General features: G+C 42.1%; 1 protein-coding gene across 43 annotated transcripts in view; it reads left to right on the top strand.

Annotated features, from left to right (window-relative positions):
* Mhc (myosin heavy chain) overlaps positions 1–14824 on the top strand; it is a 60909-nt gene extending 46085 nt beyond the window's left edge. For 31 of the 43 annotated variants that reach the window (XM_076525671.1, XM_076525670.1, XM_076525665.1 and 28 more), the window contains exons 17-26: positions 423–796; positions 1917–2145; positions 2886–3169; positions 4551–4629; positions 5618–6347; positions 7305–7666; positions 7819–8214; positions 8802–9146; positions 10196–10444; positions 13728–14824. In XM_076525671.1, coding sequence (XP_076381786.1) covers positions 423–796; positions 1917–2145; positions 2886–3169; positions 4551–4629; positions 5618–6347; positions 7305–7666; positions 7819–8214; positions 8802–9146; positions 10196–10444; positions 13728–13811 — 3132 coding nt within the window. In that variant the 3' untranslated portion in view covers positions 13812–14824. Of the gene's footprint in view, positions 1–422; positions 797–1916; positions 2146–2885; positions 3170–4073; positions 4153–4550; positions 4630–5617; positions 6348–7304; positions 7667–7818; positions 8215–8801; positions 9147–10195; positions 11163–12021; positions 12084–13727 lie in introns of those variants that run through there. The other 12 variants (XM_076525672.1, XM_033484952.2, XM_033484953.2 and 9 more) reach the window with 3 other exon arrangements.
* The last annotated feature ends 289 nt before the right edge of the window (positions 14825–15113 follow it).

Raw genomic sequence — 15113 nt, 5'->3', positions numbered from 1 at the left:
TTTTATAGTTATAAATTGTTCAAATTATAAAAACGAGCCGCAAGGCTCGAATAATCGTACCGAAATTATCCATTTTTTAGTGGACAATCTGGGCGTCAGTATGGGAGACATTACTGTATACGCGATATCGATCGCTTATAGATCGAGAAATAATGTCACGCGATTCTGTAAAACTCATTGGACCGTTCTAATTCGCTACGACGACCCGGTATTACCTCGAGGATCCCGGACGATGTCTTCGGATCGGGATGAGTGAACGTTATTGGACGTTTTTCGCGAATTCGGGGATCGGAGATGATCGGTGAAATCGATGTGCCTCGTGTTTTCGTTGGTAGCCTTCGTTGGTAGCTTTGCCAGTTTCGAAAACGGTGTTCGCCGATGTTCGGGAGACTTAACTTTTCCATTTGCCTGCGACACGCTAGGACCTCAACGACAGATTCAAAGAAGAGGAAGACTCGAGGAACAACCTGTTCCAAAACAAGAAGAAACTCGAGCAAGAGGTGTCGGGTCTGAAGAAGGATATCGAAGACCTCGAGCTGAACCTCCAGAAATCGGAGCAGGACAAAGCAACGAAGGATCACCAGATCCGCAATTTGAACGACGAAATCGCCCACCAAGATGAACTGATCAACAAACTGAACAAAGAAAAGAAGAATCAGGGCGAAGTTAACCAGAAGACTGCCGAGGAACTACAAGCTGCCGAGGATAAGGTTAACCATTTGAACAAGGTCAAGATCAAGCTGGAACAGACTCTCGATGAACTCGAAGACTCCCTCGAACGTGAGAAGAAATCACGGTCAGTCTGCCAATTTTGTTACATTGGAATTTTTAATTGATAATTATTAGGCCGCAGAATGATTATATTATCAATTCTGATTCTAATATTCTATCTAATTCTATTATATATATATATATTATATCTAATTCTATTGTTAGAATTACAGTAATGTCTCTCTAATTGACGTCCAGGTTGTCCACAAAGATGGACAATTTAGGAAGAGCAGATACGATTATTCGATCCTTCCGGTTCATTTTTATAGTCACGAATTGTCAACAACTAAAAAAAACGAGCTGGAAGGCTCGAATAATCGTATCTCCTCTTCCCAAATTGTCCATTTTCTGCGCAATCTGAGCGTCAGTTAGGGAGACATTACTGTAGTTCCGCAGAAATATTATACAGTAATGTCTCCCTAATTGACGCTCGGATTGTCCACGAAAATGGACAATTTTTGAAAAGGAGATACGATTTTTCGATCCTCGTGGCTCGTTTTTTATGGTTATCGATTGTCAACAACTATAAAAACGAGTTGCGAAGCTCGAATAATCGTATCTCCTCTCCCCAAATTGTCCATTTTTGTGCACAATCCGAGCGTCAGTAAGGGAGACATTACTGTAGTCGTTTAGTAACGGCAATGCAGTAATATCTCCCTTACTGACTATCAGATTTCCACAAAAATGGATAATTTTGGAAGACGAGATACGATTATCCGAGTCTTGCGGCTCGTTATTACAGTAGTTAACCATTTATAACTATAAAAACGAGCCAAAAGGCTCGAATAATCGTATCTCCTCTTCCCAAATTGTCCATTTTTGTGGACAACCTGGGCGTCAATTAGAGAGAAATTACTGTAATTCTAATAATAGAATTAGATATAATATATATAATAGTAATATTTATATATATAATAGTAATATTATATATATATATAATATTACTATTATATATATTATATCTAATTCTATTATTAGAATTACAGTAATTAATTATAATAGGATTAGATAGAATATTAGAATTAGAACTAACAATATAATAATTCTGCGCACAATCTGAGCGTCAGTAAGGGAGACATTACTGTATTTCGCGAAGCTGTCGAAACCGTTTAACGATGTGTGTGTGTTTCTTGTTTCCTGCGCAGCGCTGACGTAGAGAAATCCAAGAGGAAGGTCGAGGGCGACCTGAAGCTCACCCAGGAAGCCGTCGCCGACCTCGAAAGGAACAAGAAGGAACTCGAACAGACCATTCAACGCAAGGACAAGGAACTTTCCTCCCTGACCGCCAAACTCGAAGACGAACAATCCCTGGTCGGCAAACTACAGAAACAGATCAAGGAATTGCAGGCCCGCATCGAAGAACTCGAGGAAGAAGTAAGTTTCCAAAAATTAGTTCGCTACTTCTGTGTCGCGACGCAAAGAGGCAAGGGTTATCTTTTTATATGGCGCGTGTCGAGGAAACTCTGTGTTTTACGTTCTTTACCCTTTTCTATCGAAATTTTTATCGAAAACTTGAAAACTCGAAGCTCGAATTTGAAGATTTTAGGGGAGGATTTCGGGGGTTGAATGATTTTAGTAGGGGTTTATGTGTTAGAAAATGTAAAAATTGTTTATTGAACAAGCACGAATCTAGCTTATTATTTAAATGTTTGAACGACGGGTGTAGTTTGTCTGAAGGGGATGCTGACCAAAAAAGATTTAAAAAAACAGGGTTGCTAGTTAAGGAAGCTTAAGGAACTATGATACAAAACGTTCATTAAATGATTTCTAGTCCAACGTTTTTTTCATTCCAATTTCTACTACAACATCTGCGTTAAATGTTTAAACAATAAAAATAGTTCATTCAGAAGGGATGCTAACCGTAAGATTTAAGAAGAGGGTTGTAGATCAAAGATGAGATGGAGGAACTATAAGCGTTTATTGTACGAGTTACGATCTAATTTTTTACTGTTTAAAAATTACAATTTCGTTTTAATTATTTTTTAACGACAAGCATAATTTATCCGAAGGAATCGTCGAACGAAAAGTATAAACTAAGTTTGTCAAGGTTTATCAAGGTTAATTAATGTTTGCAAAGAACGTCGAGTGACCAAATTGTATTTTCATTCTTCAAGATCGAAGCCGAGCGTGGTTCTCGCGTGAAAGCCGAGAAACAGCGCAGCGACCTTGCCCGAGAACTCGAAGAACTTGGCGAACGCCTCGAGGAAGCTGGTGGCGCTACCTCCGCTCAGATCGAGCTCAACAAGAAGAGAGAAGCCGAGCTTAGCAAGCTCCGCAGGGACCTCGAGGAGGCCAACATTCAGCACGAAGCCACCCTCGCCAGCTTGCGCAAGAAGCACAATGACGCCGTCGCCGAGATGGGAGAACAAATTGACACACTCAACAAACTCAAGGCTAGGTGAGTGCGAGTTATCGATACCTTCATTCCAACGTAAATGAAACTGCGATATTCTCATTTCGTCTTTTTCGCCGACAGTTCTTTGACACTCTTACGGACGGGGCTTCGTTTCAACCCCGAGTACAAATATTTATATACTGGTTTCTGGATATTAATTGAAATCTTCGCATTTTTGAAATTGATATTATTGATTATATTGATAATTGATATATTGATATATTGATATATTGATATATTGATATATTGATATATATTGACATATATTGATATATATTGACATATATTGATATATATTGATATATATTGACATATATTGATATATATTGATATATATTGATATATATTGATATATATTGACATATATTGATATATATTGATATATATTGCTATATTAATTATATCAACTTATTATATCAAGCTTATCTTCACAAAACTCGGTGGATTTGTTTATTTACATTTTATTACGCACAGTGATTTTTATGCATAGTTGTTATTTAAATTATAATAGTTAGTTGAATAATAGTCAGTTCGAAGATACTTCTTCTTGAATAATCCATCCGGTAATTACAGCTACATCTGAAATCAAAAATCAATGTAAACGTTGATTAGCATGGACGCGATTATCGTTCGAATTGTGAAGTATAAAACACGTGATTTTTATTATCAATGGACCAATAGGGATACATATTCTAAATATATAATTTATCCTAATGGAATACATATTCTAAATATATAATTTATATATTTATGAAATTGATGTATTTATATATTTAGAATTTATTTATTTTAGAATTATTTAGGATATCTAGAATTATTTTAGGATATTAGAAATTCGAGAAAAGAACGTAGTAGATCGACGAAGATCACGATAGAACCGCAAATGCAACATATTGTTTTTAACCAGGGCCGAAAAGGGCCGTCACGACATCCACTCGGAGCTGAATAATTCTCGTGCCACGACGGATCAGGTTTCCCGTGAAAAGGTTAGCTAGAAAACCGTGAACGTTCTTCGGTCCCCGATCTTTCGAGTCTTGCTTGCCGGAGATTCGTCTCTTCTGTTCGTCCCACCCTACACGTGTATCTTTCTACAAATAATCAGCGCAAGAAGAATGACTAACTTGGCGTGATCGTTGAACCGATGATTCTCGATCTGTCGCCGATCCGTTTTCTCCATCGTTAAATTGTTTACTGTATCGAGAATGAGCACGGTGATTTCCACCCTTTGTTTCCCCATTGTATGTACACGATTTTCAGGCATCCATCGACGACGTTACGTTCGAACGTATCTTGTAAACCGCGACGCCGTCCGTCGAATTCCCAGTCGCGTCTTAACACTCGGTCACTAATCGTTCTCTTTGCATCTGTTTTACGCGAATCACAGGGTCGAGAAGGACAAGGTTCAGTACTTCAGCGAACTGAACGACATGCGCGCCAGCGTGGACCACCTGAGCAACGAGAAGGTAAGATCTCCGTCTCCGTGGAATCAATTAATAGTACAGCAAACTAACGCACGCGACTAACAGCTTCGCCGGGGAGTCGTCGTTGCAGCGAATGGACGCCGACCACGATGATGGGACACCGTAACATACCTTGAGAATGTTTCCGTAACGTAATTCCCGACGTTGGAAAGTGTGTCCGGCTTTGAAAAGCTTGCTGCTCGTTTGTACCTTCACGCCTCGATACCGCGATTCATTTCGGAACGATCTCGCTGGAACATTCATCGAATGTCGTTCTTCCTTGAAAATAATAATAATAATGATTATGATATCTTAGTTCATACGAGAAGTTCGTATATATATAATAAATATAATAAAATATATATTATGTATATAATAGAAAATATATAATATATATAATAATTATAATAAAATATATATTATATATGTAATAAAATATACTTAATATATACAGGGTATCCTAAAATTATTGTATTTCCGGGAACTGAGGGGTTCATAAGGTCATTTGAAGTAATTTTCTCCTTAGCGAAAATGCAATCCGTAGCTTCGTTTACGAGTTATTAACGAAAAACAATGACCAATGAGGCGCGAGCTAGCCTGGCGCTAGGTGCCCGAGCCAATGAGCGGAACCGAGCTTCGCGCGCTCGTTGGCTGGGCCGCCTCGCGCTAGCCGCACTCGTCTCTCATTGGTCATTGTTTTTCCTTGATAACTCGTTAACGATGCCTCGGAGAAAATTTTTGTAAAGGAGAAAGTTGCTTCGAATAACCTCAGGAATCTCTGATTTCCCGGAAGTACCATAATTATGGGACACCCTGTATAATAAATATATATAAAGGATAAAGAAAGAAAGGGATGATGAAAAAGAAAATGAAGAAAAATTAGTTCCACCGAAAAGCGATGAATCGACGCGTTCGATCGTTCCGAAGTCGAATCGAAACGATCGAAAAATATGCAAGCGGTTTCTAACGTGTCGAATGTTCGCAACAAAAGGCCGCCCAAGAGAAGATCGTGAAGCAGCTGCAACACCAGCTGAACGAGACCCAGGGCAAGCTCGAGGAGGTGAACCGCACGTTGAACGACTTCGACGCCGCGAAGAAGAAGCTGTCGATCGAGAACAGCGATCTGCTGCGCCAGCTGGAGGAGGCCGAGTCGCAGGTCAGTCAGCTTTCCAAGATCAAGATCTCGCTCACGACGCAACTGGAGGACACGAAACGTTTGGCCGACGAGGAGTCGCGGGAACGCGCCACGCTGCTCGGCAAATTCCGCAACTTGGAACACGATCTGGACAACATTCGCGAGCAAGTCGAGGAAGAGGCGGAGGGCAAGGCGGACCTGCAAAGGCAGCTCAGCAAAGCGAACGCGGAGGCGCAATTGTGGCGCACCAAGTACGAGTCGGAGGGTGTCGCGAGAGCGGAGGAGCTCGAGGAGGCTAAGAGGAAGCTGCAGGCGCGTCTCGCCGAGGCCGAGGAGACGATCGAATCGCTCAACCAGAAGGTCATCGCCCTCGAAAAGACGAAACAGAGACTGTCCACGGAAGTCGAGGATCTACAGATCGAGGTGGACCGCGCAACCGCCATCGCCAACGCTGCCGAGAAGAAACAGAAGGCCTTCGACAAGATCATCGGCGAATGGAAGCTCAAGGTCGACGACCTTGCCGCCGAGCTCGACGCCAGCCAGAAGGAGTGCCGCAACTACAGCACCGAACTGTTCAGGCTCAGAGGTACATTTCATTGTATTTATTATATTTTTTCGTTGTTAAATTGGCGCGGCAGCAATGGACGATTTCGAACGGCAACTTTGATGTGCTACGATTCGGCTGGAACCTAACCCTTTCAGTGTTTCAATCGTATCGATGTAACTACAAGCGATGTAATCCGAGTGGTATTCACGAACGTTTCTATCATTATACCAGCTTCGTTCTAGTCGGCTCTGAAAGGGTTAATTTGCCCTTAAAAAAATACTAAACTAAAGATCAAGTCTTCGATTTAGTAATTACAATAAATTCTCTTGAATTGTCCTTCGGCTTCTAAACAAAAGTAAACAATTTAGGAAGAGGAGATACGACTATGCAAGACTCTCGTCTCGTTTTTTTACAGTAGTCGACAATCGGCAAATATAAAAACTAGCCGCGAGGCTTGAATAATCGTAGCTTGTCTTCCTAAATTGTCCATCTTCATTTAAAAGCTGAAGGACAATCGGGGAGAATTTACTACGACAAAATTCCCAAACTTCACCTATTTCTGAACGCCACAGAATGGTGTTCACCCTTAATTAAATATGAATTATGCGTGCGTTCCGGTTTAGCTATATATCTTCGAGTAGAAAGATACTTAAGATGCTGACGATAGTGCCATTTCACTAGAAATTGCAGGATCGGGTCTCCTGTAACGAATTACAGCAAATTCTCCCCAATCGGCTTGCAAACAAAACTGAACAATTTGTTTACAATTTTCTGCCGATTGTCAACAATTATAAAAACGAGATGCAAGCCTCGAATAATCGTATCCCCTCCTCCCAAATTGTCCATTTTCGTGTGGACAAGCTGAAGAAAAATCAAGGAGAATTTGCTGTACTCGAAGGAACGCGAAGCCAAAGAATCCGTCGATGCTATCGCTGCTCCGATTTCGAAGAAGATCGACGTTCGATCGAAATATAATCGTTGCATTCTGAAATCCAGGAGCGTACGAGGAAGGTCAGGAACAGCTGGAAGCAGTGCGTCGCGAGAACAAGAACCTCGCCGACGAGGTAAAAGACCTTCTGGACCAGATCGGCGAAGGTGGCCGCAACATCCACGAGATCGAGAAGGCAAGGAAGCGCCTGGAGGCTGAGAAGGACGAGCTCCAAGCCGCCCTGGAGGAGGCAGAGGCCGCCCTCGAACAAGAGGAGAACAAAGTGTTGCGCAGCCAGCTTGAGCTGAGCCAGGTGCGACAGGAGATCGACCGACGCATCCAGGAGAAGGAAGAAGAGTTCGAGAACACCAGAAAGAATCACCAGCGTGCCCTCGACTCCATGCAAGCGTCGCTCGAAGCCGAGGCCAAGGTTCGTGCAGCTCTTCGAGATCGCTCTTCGAGATCGCGATTAGGATTAGAGTTCAAATCGCGAACAGAATCGCGGTCGCTAAGGAATTACAATCGCGATTAGATTAGGTAAAACGCGCGCTCGATGTTCTATAAATTCGACGAAAATTGCAGGGCAAGGCTGAGGCGCTGCGCATGAAGAAGAAGTTGGAGGCTGACATCAACGAGTTGGAGATCGCCCTGGACCACGCGAACAAGGCCAACGCCGAAGCCCAGAAGAACATCAAGAGATACCAGCAGCAACTGAAGGACGTGCAGACCGCCCTCGAGGAGGAGCAACGGGCGCGCGACGAGGCCAGGGAACTCCTTGGAATCTCGGAACGCCGTGCCAACGCTCTGCAAAACGAACTGGAGGAAAGCCGCACCCTCCTCGAACAGGCTGACCGTGGCCGCCGCCAAGCGGAACAGGAATTGGCCGACTGTCACGAACAACTCAACGAACTCGGTGCCCAGAACGCCTCTATCTCTGCTGCCAAGAGGAAACTCGAAGCTGAACTCCAGACTCTTCATGTGAGTACTCGTTCCGTTCGTCGCGATTTCAGGTCATTTTTATCGAATTTCCCGGTCGGTCGACGAGAAAAGCATTTGCAATTTTCCATTCACGCCGCGGAATGCTGAAAATGGATAGCTGACAGGAGATATTCGTCTCGATGAATTTATTGAAACAGAAAAAGGGATCTCCACTTTATCTTGAACGATATCGACGGAAAAATACGTTGCTAAGAATATTATTCACATCGAAATTATCGTCTGGGAGCTCGTCGAAGACGCTGCGTTTTTATAAACATTTAGTAAACGGTGCACACGTTTGCATGAATTGGCGAGTTTACGTTGAAACGAACAATTTTTGGTTCGATAACGCTTTCGGTAAATTTAACTTTGTACATTTATATTGCTCTTCGATTTCGAGAATGAAAATTAAATTCTGTTTTAACGAATTGAAAATCGAAAAGAGATTCAGGCGGAGCACATTGTGCATTCAATTCTGAAAATATACTCGTTAGCCTTCCCTAGAAGCTCGTTGGATCTCGCGGAATCTTCGAGCGAACCACATTGCGACAAGCCACGTGCGCTGACGTTTCTGTTTCTGCTTTCAGTCTGATCTGGACGAACTCCTGAACGAAGCCAAGAACTCCGAAGAGAAGGCGAAGAAGGCGATGGTCGACGCGGCCAGACTGGCCGACGAGCTCCGGGCTGAACAAGATCATGCTCAGACCCAGGAGAAGCTGCGCAAGGCTCTTGAAACACAGATCAAGGAGCTCCAAGTGCGTCTCGACGAGGCCGAAGCGAACGCCCTCAAAGGCGGCAAGAAGGCGATCCAGAAACTGGAGCAACGCGTCCGCGAATTGGAGAACGAGTTGGACGGAGAACAGAGGAGACACGCCGACGCTCAGAAGAACCTCCGCAAGTCCGAACGCCGCATCAAAGAACTTAGCTTCCAGGTACGAAGTTCGTTAATATTCTGCTTATTTTTTTTTTATTTATTTATTAAGCTATGAAACACCTTACGGGGTTATTAGCAAAATAATATTCTACTCGCGCACGTTCAAAATCTCCGTGATCGGACCCATTGTCAATCTTTGACGTGTCTGGCTCGTGACGAAGATTTCTACTAATTGAGCCGTTTATTTTGAAAGTGGCATAAGTCACTTTGTTTTTAAGTCGATATATTTAAGGGTTTGCGTTTTAACACGTTTAAAAATATGGATGCTAACTTTCGAGAAGATTTACTTGTATTTGTTATCTCAGGATACTGATATTTTTCTCAGTATAAATAATTTCGTATAAACATTAAAAAATCACCACTTTTCATTATGGTAAAGTGACTTATGCCACTTTCAAAATAAACGGCTCAATTATAGAATACAATAACCCTTTGCAGTCTGACAAAGTGAACAATTTTTGCTTTGCAAAGTCTGTATCGCTGCTATCTTTCATCAAATTTTTATTCGAACAGTCTAATTGTATTTACAACGTTCTAATATTTTATATCAGTTATATATAGGATATTATATATACTTTTATATAATATATTATATATATATATATATATTATTTATTTAATTTATTATTATATATATATATATATATATATATATATATATATAATAAATGTAGGCACGCGACAAGTATAAATTTTCGTTTTCTTTCAACAAATTATTACGATCCGAAAACTTCTAATTACTTTAACTGTGATAAAACCGTTTCCGCGAGGGCCATTATTATTACCATTATTATTACCAGCCTTGTAAATTAGTAACATTCGATTCAAACTTCAAATTAATATCTATGAAAATTTGTGCATTGTTCTGTTCGATCAGAAACATGCGCATTCGTTTAACAATTGCATGTTACTTGTAAATTACTTGTTATACAATTCGATACGATTACAAACAGCCGCGTTCGGAAGTTAAGGTTCGAACTTCGCAAACATTAGCATTTAGTCACGCTTCGACTTACTAATCGACTTATTCAATTTGCAAACGTTCAGGCCGACGAGGACCGCAAGAACCACGAGCGTATGCAAGACCTGGTTGACAAACTCCAGCAGAAGATCAAGACATACAAGAGACAAATCGAGGAGGCCGAAGAGATCGCTGCTCTGAATCTTGCTAAGTTCCGCAAGGCGCAACAAGAACTCGAAGAAGCGGAAGAAAGGGCGGATCTTGCTGAACAGGCGATCACCAAGTTCCGCACCAAAGGACGTGGAGGAAGTGCCGCGCGCGGACTGAGCCCAGCGGTAAGCATCCTATAAAATTCTTCGTTTCTCGTCTCAACGTTTAATCTACAGTGATACGTTCTCGACGCTGTGGATTATGTAAGACTAGCCGATAATCGTCGGTGGAGCTAAAGACAACAAAGGCTATCGCTTTCAATTTCTCTAAAATTTAGCATTTCATGGTTCATAATTAGCGTCGAACAGCGACATATCGTTGCGGACTACTCTACAGAAATTATTTGTTTAGATAAACGACAGTTTATAATATCGCAATTTATGCTCCTCTCTCTAATTTTCTATTCATCAGCTTTTGCAAAATTTGTAGAACATCTGTTTCGAAAACTTCAATCAACCGGGTTTATTGTTTCTCCCTCGAGTATACAGCGTAGTAAACAACATATACAAAGTAGTAAACAACAGCTTAATTTCGTAATTCATGCTCCTCTCTCTAATTTTCTATTCATCAGCTTTTGCAAAATTTGTAGAACATCTGTTTCGAAAACTTCAATCAACCGGGTTTATTGTTTCTCGCTCGAGTATATAACGTAGTAAAGAACGTATACAAAGTAGTAAACAACAGCTTAATTTCGTAATTTATGCTCCTTTCTCTAATTTTCTATTCATCAGCTTTTGCAAAATTTGTAGAACATCTGTTTCGAAAACTTCAATCAACCGGGTTTATTGTTTCTCGCTCGAGTATATAACGTAGTAAAGAACGTATACAAAGTAGTAAACAACAGCTTAATTTCGTAATTTATGCTCCTCTCTCTAATTTTTTATTCATCAGCTTTTGCAAAATTTGTAGAGCATTTGTTTCGAAAACTTCAATCAGTACTGTTTCTCGCTCGAGTATAGTCCTCGCGCGACGAGAAGGCACCTTTGCGTTTACATTCCCCCTCTTACTAGCGGCGCGGCAGTGGAGGGGGAATGGAAACACAAAACTGCCTCTTTCTCGCGCGAGAACTATACGCGCAACTCAGACAACTTCCAGTCGACGCTAACAGAGTCGAAGAACGCGTTAGGATTTTAAGTAACACTTGCATTATTAAATAAATAATGTACGTGTGTACGTGCACATACATGCAGGATATTTCACAAAAACGAACAATCTAATAATCTAAGACAAATTATAAAAGAAGAAGTTAATTCCTTCGAATAGACGATTTGAATTACATTTTCATTTATAAATAACCTCCTGTACGTTGTCAACGAACCGGATGAAACCGACGGCACGTGGTACGAGCACGCGGAAGAGTGCCAAGAATTCTAATTCGGGCAGCTTACAGACTTTGAGGATAGCGTCATAATTATCGGACCTCTAAAGAGACAAAAATTTTACTCAACCAAGACTTTTAGTTCGACCGGCGCCGCACAGTTAGCGTTCGGTAAAGAGATAAGGGCGTAGTTAAAATGAAACGACGAAGAATGCGAAACGGTCCCTCTTGAGTCACAAGGATCTCGTGGACTTCTCGGATCCGCGACGAAAAGAAACGGTACGCGACGCGAACGGAACGTAGCGAGGCGCGTAGTAAAAAAGAAAGTGAAAATGCACTGCAGCGAAGGGTCTCTAATTGTAAAATCTCTGTGTCCCTGTATAGCCGCAACAGAAGGCACGCAAGGCGCCCTCCGCATTGGAGTAAAGAACACCGCGCCGGTCCATGTAAGTTCGTGCACGTGTCACAGCCACGTGTGTGTGTGTGTCGAAATGTAAAACAGAGCACACCAAATTCAGAAAACAATTCTCTACAGACAGAAACTGTTGCGACACACCCCCCGTCCACCATCTACCGATCGTCTATGTCTCTCTCTCTCATCTTCTGATCCTGTGTGACAAGCTCGTAACACTTCTCCGGAAAGCAAACCTCACAAATGCAAAGCTTCGTCCCCGACATTGATTAACGTTGTGCACCACCCATCCCAAAGAGTTCACGACAGTTCGTAATCGGGTCCTTGTGTAATAGAGTTTAGATCAGTGATTGCTTGGCTAGTGGACAAGTTAAACGTACGCGAGCCACGTGGCGCACGTCGTCTACTTGGTATAGCGCGAACGAGCATCGAAATAATACCGTTTTAACTCTCTTCGGTGTTCCTTGTTCATTTACGTTTTTGTTGTCTTAATTGTCTCAACACCGCTCCGTACTGTCGACCAAACCGACGGAGCGACCTTGCCGGACACGCAAGGGAGGTATCGACACCCTCGGCTCGTCACGGCACCCGTTCATGTTTTCCGAGTGCGAGGCCGATCATTTACAGCGAGTGCGAAACCGCGGACAGGACGCGGGAAACGTGTCGCCTGGTTCCCGCGAACATGATCCCTTTTTTCTGAGGGAAGCGTCGTTCGAGCCTTGCTAGAGATGGGATTAGGTACCTGAAATATTAATTTTGGGTTCCCAAAATTATGGTACTTCTGGGAAGTGAGAGGTTCCTGAGATCATTTGAAGCAACTTTTTCCTTAGCGAAAATGCAATCCGCGGCGTCGTTTACGAGTTATTAATGAAAAACGTGGACCAATCGAAGCCCGAGTGCGGCCGGCGCTCTGCCCTTGAGGCCAATACCGCGCCGCGTCGGCCGTCCGACGTAGCGACAGCGGTCGCGAGGCCGGAGCGGCAGCCGTACGCAATCTCTCATTGGCCAGTGTTTTTCGTTAATAACTCGTAAACGAAGCTGCGGATTACATTTTCGCTGAGGAAAAAGTTGCTTCAAATGATCTAAGGAATCTCTCATTTCCCGGAAACGCCATAATTTTGGGAAACCCTGTAGTCCTCACGCGACAAGGACGCACCTTTGTGTTTACATTCCCCCGCTTACCGGCTGCCCCACTGCCACGGCTTTCGGCCAATAGCGACCGATAACTGCGGCAGCGAAGCAGCTAGTAAGAGGGGGAACGTAAATATGGAGACGCCTTTTTGTCGCGCGAAGACTATACATACATTTCGGAGCAATGCCAAAATTGGTACATATTTAAACTTCGTGTGAGTTCTGCTATAATTTACTCTCAAGTAAAGATGTTTGCCTCAAAAATAGTCGCAGAAACGTTTTTCTAAATTCTAGAACTGTGCAAGAAGAATTCGGAAACCTTTATTGCGAAATTGTTAATTAACTAGAGACGTAAATAAATGGAAAAAAGATCTGTGAATACGTGCGAAACTTGATCCCGTCGCTGGAACAGGGCGCAACTCGAAAATATTCGAACACGTCTTCGTCGAGACATCATCGCGAAGCTTTTAACCGGCCGTTCGCGATGCGGTCTACGCACGTAATCTACGAACGGCAGTTTGCTAACGATGGTTCGTTTGTTTTTCAGCCACATCGATCTGCGTTCAAACCCCAATTGGATGGTTCCGCATTCCCGCCACGCTTCGACCTGCAGCCCGATGGTGAACTGTAAAGATCGACGCGACCAACACAACCGTTAGAGACTCGATCGCAAAATAGCTTAACGAACAATGGGATTTAATATCGCATCATCGTGTCATCTCGCCAATGTCAAAAGAGAAAAAGAGAACGAAAAAAAAAAGAGAACTCACCTCATCATCTTCACACCTCTACACACACCTTACACACTCGACGTGCCCGACGGGCGCACTCTCACGATCTTTACTTTCATCGGTTACGAGAAAAATGTCCGTGCTTCTTGGCCACTATTTGTTTTTATTATTTTTTTTCTTTTTGTTTGTTGTTGTTTCTGTGCCATGTTTATCGAATGGATGGGAAAATTTGTGGAACGCGATTGGTCCAAAAAAAAAAGAAAAAAAAGAAAACAGAGCACGTTCCCTCGTTTGGCACAACACGATTGGAACACACACGAGATATATATAATATATATATAGAGAGAGATAGATAGATACGTATAAAGTTTAACTTATATTTTGTTCTGGGCACGAATCAGGGGGAAACGTGGGGAGGAAAGCAATCGGAGCAATCTTAATCTTCACCACTCGCGCTGACGGTCGAGGAAAGAGAGAATGAAAGAATGATAGTGGGAGAGCAAGAGAGAAACCGTGAGAAAGGTAGAAATGCGAGCGGTCGAGATACGAGAGGCGACAAGAACCAGTAAGAAATGTATCCTAATGTATTACGAGCACGCGAACTAAAACGGAAAGAAAAACTCGTTGAGAAAAAAGGGAAAATATATACACCATATATATATAATATCCACCACAAAACAAACAAAAAACAATGAAATCGAATGGAACAAGATAAACGAACGAGATTACACGTTATGGGAAGACGAGCAACGAATAAGTGTAACGCTAGTCGCGGATTTGCACGGCGGCGCGCATATTATACATGTCATCCAAATGATAATCCTATCCTTATAAACTTAATTGTAATTTATAAAGAGAGCCGAAATATGTATTTATTAAAGTAAATAAGCAATAAATAAAGTTAAGAACTAAATTGCTGGGATTTCTTCTTCCGATCTTCCGCGGCCTTTAAAAAATTGCTCTTCAAAATTTTATTTTGAAATCTTGAAGAATTATTTCTGCACCGATTAACCCTTTGCGGTCTAGAGCGTTCCTTCCCCTTTATTTCAGAATTTGCTGTAATTTTATACAAATTGGATCGCATTCCCATTCGTGACTTTACAATCTTTTTAAAAGATTGTAAAAGATCTCTTTAAAAGGAAACATTTTATTATTCTTACGCGCCATCCAATTGCGATATTGTCCACGAATATAATGTATAA

The sequence above is a fragment of the Megalopta genalis genome, chromosome 12, assembly GCF_051020955.1.
Source record: "Megalopta genalis isolate 19385.01 chromosome 12, iyMegGena1_principal, whole genome shotgun sequence".
In the NCBI taxonomy this organism is placed as follows: domain Eukaryota; kingdom Metazoa; phylum Arthropoda; class Insecta; order Hymenoptera; family Halictidae; genus Megalopta; species Megalopta genalis.
Note: the sequence above shows the minus strand (reverse complement) of the source record. Positions and strands in the feature narration are given on the sequence as shown.